This window comes from Anser cygnoides, chromosome 23 (assembly GCF_040182565.1).
Source record: "Anser cygnoides isolate HZ-2024a breed goose chromosome 23, Taihu_goose_T2T_genome, whole genome shotgun sequence".
NCBI lineage: Eukaryota > Metazoa > Chordata > Aves > Anseriformes > Anatidae > Anser > Anser cygnoides.
Window position 1 is genome coordinate 3,851,393 of NC_089895.1, and position 14,561 is coordinate 3,865,953.

Below are 14,561 nucleotides of genomic sequence, written 5' to 3' on the forward strand. Positions count from 1 at the left end.
TGAGTACCCAGGGAAGCCTCCTTTCTTTCAGCTGCTGCAACTCCTGTTTCACAGCCAGCCCCAGTCCAACTGATGATCCTGAAGTAACTTTCATCTCCTACTGAACTGAAATGTATTAAGAACCTCAGTTCCTATATTAAAGAGCATTAAAAGAAAATAAAACTTGATTGGCATTTTTAGGAAAGGGATGCTTATAAAAAAAAAGAGAAGAAAATTATAATTCACGGCGGAACCATCTCTGTAAGTCTCAGAAGTGAGATTGCAGGACCTGAAAGCTCACCCACAGGTAATGCTCCAGTTCTGTTCCTGTAGGCTACAACGGCTGTAGCTGGGATAGTGGGAGGCTGCTGCAGGGGCAGGGCACCTAGCCTTTTCCTTCGGCGTTCCCAGACACTGGCCTCTCTACTGCAGCAGCTTTCACCCAGACCCAGTGGGCAGTCAGAGACCTCTCCTGCAGGGTACCACAACAGTAACTACAAAAAGCACGTTCATACACGGCGTACATGAGGTTCATACATGGTGTACCAGAGATATGAAAATTCATGGATTTGCCCCTCCACTGAAATTCTTCAGTGGTCCACAGGAAGGTCAAAGCTCTCCCTTCTACTGCAAGTTCTGCTGGAAGTAGCCTGGACTGAAGAAACCACAAGGGTATCTCTGTATCATTTCCTACGACGTTATTTTAATAGAAACTCTTGTAACTGAAATGGTTGCTGTACAGAAAATGCTTTTTTTTTTTGACCGACAGTGAGGACTTCTCTAGCAGACAACACAACTTTCTCTAAAATGGGGATAAACATGGTGATTGGGATGACAGTGACTGCGTATCGGAGCAAAGCAGGAACAGCCTACCAAACTGTACGATCCCCTTTTACCCAGGACTGGATTTAGCCAGAACACCTAGGCTGCAGGAACAATTGCCCCCATCTGCTACAGCACGTGCATACACTCTGCTCTCGAGTACTGGACAGAGCTCACGTTGTGAGCTCAGTGGTCAGATTCCATACGGCCGTATTTCCAAAGACCGCTGGGTACAGGCGCTACTGGACCCTGCTCCTTCCTATCTCCTACTGTTCAGTTTTCAAACAAATAATTAGCACAAAGGGAAGGAGGGCTAATTAACAAACAGGAACAAACAAACAGCTCTACCAAACCATTTCTGCTCTTTAGTAATTATTAGCCAAGTAATTCATAAGAAGTATTAGTCGGGCCACAGTTTCTCTCTGCCTCCATCTCCCCACCCTTCCTCTTCTCCCAGTCAGGGATTTATTAAAATTAAACAGATTAGATGGAGCTCCTGATACTAAAAACTGTTCAGCGAAGCCTGCGGTGGGGAAGTGCAGAGCAAACACCAGAGACATTTGTCTCTAAATTGCTCTAAATACCTTCTGCAAATGAAATTCTAACCCAGCTGTGTTGAGAGAGAAAATGAGGAATAACTGGTCATTGTCAGCACAGGAGAAGATCAGGCAGTTATAATATTGCACGATATACTGGGGGCTAAGGATCTCTCGGCAACAATAGATTTTGTATCAGGTTACCCCGGGTAATCAGCACAGCTTTTAGGCTCAGCTTTCCCTTGCTTCATTGCTTCGATGATAGAGTTGAAATCCCCAAGCTTTTATGATTAATTACTCCCCGTAGGTCCACATATTTCAAGGAAAAACTCATGGAGCACAGCGGCCAACAGGCTCCAAATTTTAATGCCATCCTGATGGCAGGGCAGGGCAAGCAACGTACCTAACTATGTGGCTGGAACACTCTAACTGGCGCTAGGACAAGCAGTGAGACGAGCGCATTAAAACTGATGTACCCATGTACTACTTGTCATGACAGCATTGCTAAAACACAAGACTGCACCATTGCCTTCTAGGTCCTTTGCTATTCAAGATGAGCAGAGTGGTGTGTGTACTTAAGCTCTCCTCATGACATTGGGTCTCAGGCATCTCAATAAACAGCTCATATCCTCAAACTTATTAATGTATTTCATAGGCTTCCCTACTTTTTAAAGCCCAAGATCTTTAGCTTTAGAATTTGATGTACTCTGAAGTACTCATGACTTCACTGTTTAAGTGGGTCACTCCCCTCTGAAGTTTGGAGTTTGTATTTTCAGTATCATTCCAAGTGCTTAAAGTGCTCCACAGCGCATGTAATTAACTCCAAGGTATGATTGTCCTTATTATTTACATCTTACATTAAAGATTTAAGCAATAGGGTCCTAGAAGGGTAGCATAATATGGAAGGCAGCATAATATGGAGTGAACTTCACCTGAAATGCACTCTAAGTTGTTGAACAAAACTTTACATTAAAGAAAAAAATAAACAAAAGGCAGTTCCTTTATAAATCAAAAAGTAAAATAAATTCTCAGTAGGCAATGCAAAAAGTATGTTCCACCTGTCTAAGACGATATAGGATTTGTCAGGATCTGTTCTTTCCCTGCTGTAGAAAAGAACTAAACTCAGTCAGTAATTTACCATTTCAGCCTGAAAGTCAGGTTGACCCCAAGCTTAACCTTACTCTGATCTTGTTTACTTTTACAAAGTCCTTCGCCCTTCATTCCTCTCCCTGGCTCTCTTCAGAAACAATCGACCTTTTCACCTAGAAGCTGGTCATTCTAAAGCCAACATCACGAAGACTAGAACTGGCCAACTATTCCACAACTCTAAACCGTCCTCCTCTCAGAAAATGTGCAATAATAGTTAACGTGAGAACTTCCAACGTGTCTTCTGTGTTCTACAATTCCACATCTGGTGCCAATATTGCTCTAGTCAGTATGGAAGAAAAGAGTGGTATTTCTTGAAAACCTTTTTTTTTTTTTTTCCCTCAGACAGACTACCTGCTTTGTTCTTAGAATCCAGTTTTCCATAGAAATACTTCTTGGCTTTAACCCTAACTCAAACTCCCTCATTATCACTGAGACCACAAACTTAAAGAGTCCATACCTTTCTTCTTCAGAAATGCTCTTCTGGTTGCAATAGGACTTTGGCGGACTCGTGGATTCTGTAAAAACTTCACTGCTGTCACAATCTGATGAGGGTAGGAGGAATCGAGAAACAGAAGAGAGAAAAAGATCCAAGTTAGGAATGGTCAAATTCCTATTTTACATTATGCATTTTGTACTGCAAAGAAGGCATCGAATCTAACACATGGAGACAGTCTGGAGCTGACACAGATCCAGCTTTCAGAGATGGTTCAACAACCATCAGTGTTTGTGGCTAAACTGTAATCAGCAAATTATGGTATTTCAACCTAGAAGTTTCTGTTTGAATTGCTCTTTCAGCAGCTTGACCTGTACAAAAATCTCTATTAAGATTCTCAGAAGTTTCTGTCATTTACAGTGATCTTCTTACCGAAGTTGGCTCCTATAGTTGATGGCAACCTTAAGACATCTCATGTGATCTGCAACAGTAGACTCTTACTAGGAAGAATGATTCCTTTCTTTCTGACTTAAAGTTCCCTGCAAAATCTCAGAGATTAAGGCCTTTTCTGCCATCATTCCAACTTACTGTCAGCAATAAAAAAACCTCAGCTTGTCACGACTGGAAAAGAAGCAACTTCCCGTGTTGTGGATCACACAACAAAAATATCAAAAAAGTCACTTCTTATGACATAAGTGGGTTGGTGAGTGGTTACTTTATGTTCCGCTCTGGTAGAAATCACAGATCATTTTTGTCTAATGACCGACTTCCTCTACGTGCTTCTTTAAGGTGTCACAGCACTTAAAACAAACTCACTTATCCAAACAAAGGATAAAGTCTGGGATAACACTGAACGGCATCAGCAACAATGGCACCGGTTTTTCACATTAGGATTTAGTGCCAGTGACAGGTATTTCCTTTTTTTGTTCGTGTAGCAGGTCAACTTTCCACATACCCTCCTATATTGTTATACACATTATTACATGCTGCTGCACTGGTGAAAAACAGCTGATTCGATTTACTTCTGTACAAAGGCATCTGTTCTGATTGTGGCATCGGGGGGAACAATCTGCCTAAAGCTAACAGCATGTAGGAGATGGACACATCTATGCGAACTACTGGAAGAGATGACTTCCTTCCTCTCTAGTTAAAAATAACCATGCATAAACAGGGAAGAGGTTTTTCCCCCCAAACAGAGGCCTGTGCCTTCTAAAATGGTGGCATACAGTAGGCCCATGTTAGGTAGCTCTTGAAGAGTTTTACTTAAAACACTTTCCAAAATTCAGTCCCGAAAAGGTTTTCAAAAATTTTCACAGCAGAAAAAGAAAGACAAAATAGCATCACTATTGAAATCACCAAGTTTCATTTTGTGTTTGAATCAAAGCCTTCGAATATGCATTTCTGGTCAGAGAGCAAAGTTCTGATGGGTTTAATGGCACTTTCAATGTACTCCTCGGTGCATTCCATCAATGTTTTTTTTTTTTTTTTTTTTTTTAAATTGCATCTCTTATTTCTTTAAATACATTAATCAGGCTAGTGTAGGCAAAACGGATCCATTGGACAATGCAATAAACATGAATTATCATCTATCCAACACGCATAATGGCTTAAAAATACATAATAGCAGGTGTAGTTTAAATGATTAGTTATTACACCTGTGGTGGGTCTGATTCAATTGGGGAAAATCATCTTTAATAGGTTAAAAGGTTTAGATCACCAGGCTTCCCTTAAAGTGGCTGTAGAGAGGGTATGATGGAGTACGCTGTCATTACTAATTCATTTAAGAAAAACATGGGGGATACAGCAAAGAACAGCATAAACGAGCGAATCCAATTTAAACATCAGGTAAAGCAGAAAACACCTTTTAAAAAAGCATGATAAATGAATTTGGAAGAGAGATGAAATTGACATATTTATTTTAACGGGAATTTGACAAAGTCCCGGCACACTTCGAAGTTGGGAGGATAAAATGAAGGGGGTATTTTTCATTCTTTTCCTTTTCTTATTTTCCTTCATTTTTTTTCTTAAGTTTACATTCAGTAATTTTAAACCATAAAATACTACAGCAAAATACCCCACATAAAGTACATTTTGGTCTCATTTATGTGCACTTGATCTCTCTCCGGCTGAAACGCAGGTGACAGGCAAATCACATATTTAAACAGTGCTGATATTGCTACACCAGATGCAGAAATATGAAGCACACAAACTAATAACTTTAAGGTAATATGCTGAATAAGAAAGATGCCCAAACGAGCAGACCACCAGATATGCGAACATATCAAAACCACTTTCCCTCTAACAATAATTACTTGTTTGTTTCTTCAGGAACTCCTCAACACTCCCTCCCACATTTAGTGAGCGAGAGACACAGACACAAAAGGCCTGCAGACCTGAAATCCTGCAAGCTCTCATATTTAATTATCACTTTTTAAGCATAAAAAAAGCCTGTAAGAAATAAACAGTATTTTTCATTGTGCTATTTTAATCACAACCCTTTTAACGTTTTATTGATTCTAACTCTTTATTAAAACTTATTTTTGCCTTGCAAAAATGTAAACATTTCAGTAGTAAAATTCACTCCAAAATAAACTTCTATTTTATCTCTTCCCTGCATCATTTCCTGCATTATTCACAAAGTTTTTAATCTTAAAACAAAATAAAATTACAGGCAATAACAAACTTCATAAAAAAAAAGAACATTTACTCCTCTTTCGAATAATCCCACATTTTTCATATTTGTGTTTGCATTTTCTCTTGTAGGCTGAGCTGAAACTTCTTCATTTCTGTAATTCATCTTGTATACGTGAGGCCAATCTTGTATACTTACGAACCAATTTTGGCCATGTCAAAACGCCAATATTTTCAACAAACATACCCAAGAACGTTCCTACCTTCTATGGATCATTTTCTTTGCACAAACAAGGGCAACTGCAGTCCATAATTTAAAAAACAGAAAAAGAAAAAGGAGGGGGGGAAGATGAGAAGAAGACTTTGCAATCCTATGTATAGCTGAAAAAAATCATGCAGCAAATAGCACTCTGACTCAGCTGGTAACATTGTTCTGTACTATTTCTGTTGCATTTGTAACACTTCTCCAAATTTTTCTAGTATTAGGACACTGCCAAATAATGTGCATTGTATCACTACTCCGATTCTTAGATTGCCAGCACACATTGGCCAGCAAACTAGTTTTATCTAGCGGATCAGTTACATATTTCTCTTCATGAAAGACAACGTATTTGGGGTTTAAAAACAAGTTAATTCCATAAACTTGCTATCCCACCAGCGCTTCCCCTGCAGTGACATGGCAGGCAAAGACGTATTTCTGGGTGGTGGTGGGTGGGATCCCGCGGCAGATCTTGTCCTCCAGTTTGATTTTAGAAGATGAATGCTACTATTCATGGATTATATTTGCGTCTGGCCAAATTACATAAATTCAGGCCAAATATTCTGTTTCAATGTCAAAGATATAAAATGGAGACAAGAACTTTATTGCAGATGTTGTGGGAGTGCAGCAGGCTGGTGAAATTCTGGGCCAAAGCACGGCACTTTGACGTTACAGCCAAGGTCCCTCATTTCTAATTTCCCTCCCTTTTGTGTTAATGGGGAAGGTAAAGCCAGCCTTATTTCTTATTATGCTCAAGACTGCAGGAAAGCAGTCTAAGCTACTTTATCAGTTACTAGCATTAGAAAAAATAAACCTTCAGATTTAAAATGCAGTGCCAAATGCTCACTTTCTAACATTTCAAAAAAAAAAAAAAAAGAAAGAAAAGAAAGAAAACAAAACCACCCTCCATCACTAAAAGCTCTACAGGATTTGGTAAAAGAGGTCCACATGGAGAAGAGAAGCAAAAGCCACTGGGAGTGCAGCCAGTAAGAGCTCTAATAGATTTCCTAATACTGGGAACCCTCTGTAGGTTATTACTAAACAGCATTTGTTGATAGACTGAGACTTTGAGATGACCTGTGATGTAAAGGTTGGGTCTGAATTATACGTTGCAAGGGCTGGTATTTTGTCTTTCTGAGTGGATCTGTATCTGTTTAAATGCAACACTTCTTTTCATTAAGCAGAGGCGGCACAGGCCATGAACTATGCACAGACAGTTTACATTACATGTGCGGAAGCAATCAACACTGGCAATATACATGACGTATGTAAAAGAAGTTGGAATTAATTTTTTTCCCAGTGTATTAAAAAATAATAATATGGCAGTATCAACAAACACTCAACCTATTTCAGCCAGAGCAGAAGGCCACAGCTATAGGGCAAATGGAACTGATCAATATATTAGCCTACAGCAACACCCCCTCAGTGTACGGCTGTATGTTCGCAAGGCTCAGAAGATTAAATTGTCTGTGAAAGGTTTCTGCACTCCTACTCCAAAGGAGATACCCAGAAGCCTGTTAACAAGCATCAGGCTAAAGCCAACTTACGTTTTAACAAGGGCTGACTTAAAAGCTTGGCACTGCGACGAACACGAGAACCCCTTCTAGGAGAAACGCTGCGTTTTGGTAAGAAAGCAGTGCTCTGTCAGGACTAACTTGACAAATATGGTTAGCGGTGGCACACGGAAATAGTTGCAAAGCAGCTGTTAATCAGGAAAACACATCATAGAACGCTGATGCTAGCACTCGTGAAAAAATGCAAGGGGCTAATTATGAAGCCATATATCTCACTAAAGAGGCGCTGCGCCTCGCGATTGCAGGCAGAGCGCTCGGAGCTGGGGTCCTGGGACACCTCGCAGCGCTAGCGCCAGCGTGCTCCTCCCGGCCAAGCCTCGTCCCAACCCACCGGCCTGGGCCCCCGAATGCCCAAGTGATGCTTCCCAGAAACAGCAGGTCAGGCAGGGGAGGCAAAACAGGAGCTTCAAAGCTCCTAGGATTTCACTGAAATCTTTGTGAAAAGGGACAGAATCAGGAATTCATTTCTGTTGTGAGAGGATGTTGAAAACGACAGTTTGGTAGATCTCAGTCTTGTGCAGAGAAAAGTTTTTAAATGAAAAAAAAAAAAAAGCCCTCATGTAAAGCAGAGCAAAGAAAAAATGAATACAATTTAAAGCAAGATTCACAGGAGTCAGAACCAGAAAAGAACAAAGGCAAGGAAGGAACAGGCTTCAAACCGTACCTGAAATTAAGAACCCAGAACTACAAGAATACAGCAACCAAAAAAGGGCAATAATAACTAAAAAAGAAAAATCCCAGGTGCCCAGAAACTCTGACAGTTGCATGAATGAAACCTAACTCGAAATCACGAGTGTAACAGCAAGCAGACAAAAGGCAGGGAAAACAAATTCCAGCCGTGAATTCACCACCCAATTTTCACTAAGCCTTGAAAGAAAGAGGTTCCCGAAAGCGAAGCCGAACGTGAGCTGGGGGCAGGTGAATTTCCATCCAGCAGCGAGGAGGCAGCGGGCGGCAGGAGGAATAACCTTGGGCTGGCGAGCGGGTGGTAGCGCGGAGCCAGGACTCCCCCTAGCCGAGGCGGGCGCGGGCGGCGGTGCTGAGAGGCAGGCTTCAGCGGCGGAGCCCAAATTAAGTGTTTTCACTCAGTGGAAATGAAATGTTTTGCAAGATGAAACAGAAAGAAAATTGAGGTTTTAGGTAATTACTAGTTGGCATTTACATATCACAGGCTGGTTCAACACCTATTCATTTTCCTCTTTTATTTTCAATTTTTTAAAATTGCTCATTAAAATGAACACATGACAGGGACGGGGGGAAAAATTACTCTTCCTCTTTTTCCCGAGGACTACAAAATCCAGATCTACTTTAAATACATTTATCTATAATTATCACATACAAAAAAGCCTTACTTAATTTACATTAATAGGGTGACCAAAAAAAAAAAAAAAAAATTTGATAAAAGCCAGAGAAAAATCCCAAGCTGAGCTGTCTTGGTGTCATCTTGTTGTGCCTACTTGGTTCCAGGGACAGCCCCCGCGCAGCCGAGACCCCTGCACTCCCTGCGCGTGCGGGAGCGAGCGGGAAGGCAGGCGCTGCAAAGCCCCCGCTGCACGCTGCCGCCCCGATCCCATCCCTCCCGCCCCGCAGGTTAGCTCCCGGGGCACGCTTTCAGCTGCTTTCTTTCCCTTCAACGCACTTTCCCCCCGTTTCCTCTGCTATTCTCGCTCCGAAGGAGTGACTCCACGTAGTCCCCGTTCTCGGATTCTTTGTTCCAGGAGCCACTTCACGTTTCCTCCAGCTGTTCAGAAAGGCATGACCTTTCCACCTTCTTTATTCACACAGAACCAGTCTTTCCTCACATAACCTCATCATTTCCAGGGATCCCGATCTGCAGCTTGAATGAGCCTCACAGTCTCTCCCAGCTCTGTGGCCTCTCCGTCCAGATTCCCATTGTTCGGTTAAATATTTCCCATGCGTACCCCTTAATTTTCCTGCACCCTCCAGCTTTTTTAATTTTAACCTTGTGAAAGTCTTATTTAACCCCACGCTGCATTCCAGGATACAATTTGTATGAAAAATGCTATATAAAATAAAGTTTTATTGTATCATATGTTAAGGACATAAAACATCCCTGATAGAAGTGTACAGGAGCTGACATGATAGACTAATATATTTTAAGGTCTATTGTGTAAATATGTATTTAGGGAATTCTAAAGCATGGTATTATTGACCCAAGTCTCTCTTAAAACACAATGATATATGGAGTGAAAGCCCTTATGAAAAGTAGCAACTTCGTCTGTGTAGTAGTCACCTTTCAAAGTGAAATATCTCTGCCATCTTCAGTTTCTTCTGATTCAATTTAAAACATAGTGGACATCCTGATAAAATTCCTCTCTTTTTATCAGAAATAATGCTCATTCAGGTAATACTTCCATGCATAAAACTGAAGAGAACAAGAAACCTTTGCCCATGCTTTAAAAGAAATGTACAATAACTATATTTATACACAGAGAGAATGTGCTCTGTATTCTTTTAATTCCGAAAGGAATACAGCTCCAAATGAGACACTGTAACACCAGGCTTAAGGTCACACAAATTGTTACAGGCAAGTGATAAATGCTGGAAAAACACCTTGCAGGAAGTATTAGCAGAACAGCAAACCTAATCTTAAGCTGAAAATGCAGCCATAATACATTTTAAGCAAGAAGTAGCACAAACCTTTTTTCTAGAGTTCAAACACTCAATTTTTTTCACTGAAAAGGAAAGATATAATCTCGCTTTCGGAGGGAAACTTTTTAAAAATCCCCTTTTTGTACTTCTGCCTAAACTTAAGTTGCAAGCTTCCTCCAGCCACCAGAACCACCAAAGAAGGTATTACAGCAAGATGAACGGGATGGAGGGGAGGGAAGATAATGCCTGCAATCCAACTGGCAGCAAATTATTTGAAGTTCTGTTTATATAAAAATGGCAATAACCTCAGTGCTGAATGCACGGGATCATTGCGGATAATATATGGACTAGAGAGGCAGTGTCTCGTGCAAGTAGGTAAGGCATACAGCTTCCAAGTGTGCCTGAAGCCAGCGTGCCGTGATCAGGTCAACAAACCGATTCAACGGGACCTAAGAAAGATGCCAGAGAGATGACGAAAGGATAAAACTGACTAAAGAGAATCTGATTTTTAAACTTTTCAGGGCAATACCCAATTTATACATCTCATTTCTCCCTTCTTATAGAAGGAAGCTTAGGGATCATTGAGGCTCTGTGCTGTAAAATTAATGCAAGTGTCAAGTTGTTGAGCTGAATCATTCCAAAGGAATGCAATGACTCAGTGTCCAAGATGCTCACTACAGCAGAACCGTGAGATCATTCTGTGGCTCCACAACTAAAAAAATAAATAAAAAAAGCATGTATCTTCAGGGAGCAGATGGGCAGCATCTCCAGCTCTTACCTTTCCCACTGCTCTCCCCCTGTTGCCATTCCTGAAGAGCTCACAACAGCTATTGAAAGAAATCTTTTACCCTATTATCTTCACACATGCACAAAGTCAAAAAACAATGAACCAGTAACTTACTACATCTTCATTCTTTCAGCTGCAGGACGGAAAAGGACTGCTGGAGCTTCATTCACATGCTAGGGAGCTAGAAGATGACTCAAGAATAGGAAGTCTGTGTCACATCTAACAATTGTGCCTGAGTACTTAAAATGGCTATTGAATGGTAGTCTCCAGAAGGCGACATCAATCAAAGACAAGCACCAGGACGGGATCGTTGCTCAGACTTACATGGATCCTTCTAATTCCACAGTTGAGAGACTGGCAAGTACTAGGTTTAGATTACGACGGTTTAGATTTAATGCAAAAGAACTGGAAGTAGATCCCATCTGTGGAAGATGCTGGTAAAGATGTTTCAGACTGACATAACTCAAATGGACACGAAAAATCAGCAAGCTACTATTCCTTGAACCTGCTATTTCTAGCACCCCATTTAATAGCTCCACAGGAAATGCAGCTTAGAAACAGAGCGTCTCCCCTCCTGCAACAAAACCCCAAACTATTAGGAGAGAAGTCAGGGGGCTGTGCTGGCATTATATGGAAGATCCTAAAGCCAGAATACATAAGGAGATGCAGGAGGAAACTACTTGGTTTCTGGCGAACCTAGCAAACAAAAGGTTTCATGTTGGAAAGATTAAAGAAGCTGGAAATTGTGACAGGTGCACAATAAATCATGCAAACCACAGTAGTTGAGAAGTAATAGCAAAAGAAGAAGGGCTTGGAACACTTGAAGACCTTAATGTAAATTTAATATTTTACTTAGAGCTCTTTGGGACAAGAATAGTCGTTTTACTCTATATTTGCAGAGTGCCTGGTGCTGGTCTGCAACTGGCCTCCTAGACACTTATTACAACACAAATAATAAAGACTGAGCAGACCATGCACTTTGTTCCTGCTGTTAATTGCCCCATTAAGGGAAAAAATAAGTAAGGGGCAAGAAATCTGATTGGCCAGAGCTGCCTAGTCTATAGGGATTGCAAGTGTAATAATTTTATAGATTTGAAAGCAGCTGCGTCCCTTGTCTTTGTCCAGTTCTCAACAGAAGGAAGCACACATCACAACATTTCTCCTTCGTTTGTAGGCACTTGCATGAGCAGTTTCAAAACTGAGCTGCCCTGGCAACTCAGGATGCTTCCTCTAGAAAAGGAGTGAAACACAATATAAGGGCAAACACGGAGAACATTTCCACTGTAGCTGCCCACGCCATTAATATTCTACAAACAATGAGTCCATTTCGCTTTCCCATGGAGTCAATCTGGCATTTTTCATGGATATGTTACATTCTCTGTTTAAAGAAATAACGCATATAGGTGTCAGGAAAAATTCAGAATGCTCTTGAACCTACACAGGAGACTGCATGCACCAAAAAATCGAGGGTACTGATAACCAACTCCTATCTCTTGAAACACTTGAGTAAGATCCCACCATCCTAAACTAAATTAAAATGTCCAAGGGAATTGGTTCTAGAGACAATTATTCTTAAACCAGGGTGCTCCTGCCTAATTTCTACACAGAAATTTGGGTCCAAAGCAAGAAGGTTTACAAAATCAGAGAAGCTTCAAAATTGTGCTTCTACTGGTTTTTGTTTTCCTTAAACCTTGGCACAGCCAGCACATGTCAGGGACTATCATAATTATACTCTTTATGTGCTGAAAAATTAATAAACAATTACTCACTTCAGGAAAAAAGAAAGCAGCCTTTTCCTTGACAAATGCTGCAGAGAGCATCAGCAATCTCTCTGAAATCTGGGTCCACACCACAGCAAGGGATTAGCACCAATGTAGGAACAGGCACTGCTGCTACCGAGAGCTGGCACAGCTGAAAGCTCGACTCGGCAGCGCTGCAAACACTGTGCTCAGTACTGCACCCGTCCGTAGCAGCCTCCTGTCTTTGTAACGGAAGAAAGAAGACTCAGTCTTTACTTCTGCTTTGGCCCAAGTCAGGCTGTTCAATCAATTTCTGTTTCCACAAAGTCCAAAATGGGAGGAAGTGTTTGAAATGCACCAGTTTGAATCCTGCCAGGCCAAAAAGAGCTTGTGTGTTGTGGTTGCGGCTGGAAACGGAGGGTTACACTGCAGCAGCTTCCCTGTGGTAGGAATTGATACTCACCTTCCCAGGAAATCAGGAGAATGGTAAAAAACAAAACAAAACAAAAAACCATCACCATGCTTCCCTGAACAAATGGGTGAGACAGCAAGTGTCTGGGATGCTGATAAATTCTTACTGAAATTTATTTGCAGTCCAAATCCTGACTAAAATCTGCATTCAACTAGTTCTTCCCTAAAAGACTAGGGAGTTCCACAGTAAGTTCCTTCCAAAACCAGAGGGATCTCAGGTGCACTTACACTGAAAGGCTTCCAATTTTCTTTAAAATAGTAAATAAAATTAAATAATTTCCACATATCCTTTTTTAAGCAGACCCATGCTACTCAGTCTTCTCCCCACCTTAAATCAATGGTAACCCAATTCAAATGCCTTACAGCTCTGTCTGAGAACTAGTGGAGAGATCAACGCTTTTTATCTTAAGGATTATGGATCGCTACTTGGCTGACTAACGCACCCAACAGCCCATTAGAAATGCCACAAAAGGCTCCCTGTTTCTCCTTCCACCCCTCAGATTTCAGAGAGCAGCACATAAAACTTCACCCCTCCATGTTGTAGTTCTTAGCTTGCCTGCCTTGTTTCATACTCTAAACATACCAAGATTTATTAACCTTTACAGTAAAAACAAATAAAATAATGATGAAGTAAAAACGCAGTGATGTAAGGGCTGCAGCTAGCACCGTTTATCTGTGGAAATCCAATTAGTGCTCAAGTGGCAGAGATACCTGGAAAAGTGCTCACAATCAAATCAAAAAATGATACAAAAACATTAACCTGATGGCTAAAAACTCCACATTTAAACATTTAAAGTAATAAAGGCGCTTTTATTGAGTATTTTCTATATTTCATTAGGTTCCAAATTGACGAGGAGCCCTAGAGATGCATTTCCTGGGCTTTTGGATCCTTCGACCAAATGCTTGACTTTGTTGTTGTTGTTGTAAAACAAAAAAAGCACAAGCGTTTCTTGCTAGAATGGCAACCTTCTTTCTGCAGCAGCAACCACAGGAACAATTGCATGTGCAGGAAATGCTGGGGAGCCTACGAAGATATTCTTAGATCTCACACATTCATTCTGTGCTCACCATGACACGAGCAGAAATGTCGTTTGAACTACTTTTCCATTTAAGAGTGTCTGGATTTACCTTTACCGCTATTGCTGCGCTCTACCAGAAGTTCTTCTCTCAAAACCATTACATCATGGCCCTTTGCTGGAAAACCGATCACACTGATGAGACGGTTGTCAAAAAGGCAAGTAGCTCCTGTCCACCTTGGTGGTCTCGAAAGACAAGAGGGGGACTGAACAAATGGTGAGATTAGTCAAGCCCCTAGTCGTAGTGCCCTCTAACTAGCTCTCTTCTACAAGATTTACAGAAAAAGCACGCAGTACAATGTCCATGCTCCATCTGAGGCTTTATCTTTCTGGATACGATGACTCTCTGCTTTTTGTCACCATTAAATTCACTTATTTTTTTTTAAGAGAATCAGGAGAGAGTCACTGTCAATGAACAGAAGACTAAACTTCTGAGTAACAATTTTCTTCATCTCTCTAAAACCACAGAGTGTGAGATAACACTTGGTAAGT

The 14,561-nt window shown here is 41.0% G+C and overlaps 1 protein-coding gene across 2 annotated transcripts in view; it reads right to left on the reverse strand.

The window, feature by feature from the left end:
- The window catches only part of PEX14 (peroxisomal biogenesis factor 14), a 78,094-nt gene that overhangs the window by 38,410 nt on the left and 25,123 nt on the right, over positions 1-14,561 (reverse strand). For both annotated transcript variants that reach the window (XM_048067743.2, XM_048067744.2), the window contains exon 3: positions 2,944-3,028. In XM_048067743.2, coding sequence (XP_047923700.2) covers positions 2,944-3,028 — 85 coding nt within the window. The remainder of the gene's footprint in view (positions 1-2,943; positions 3,029-14,561) is intronic.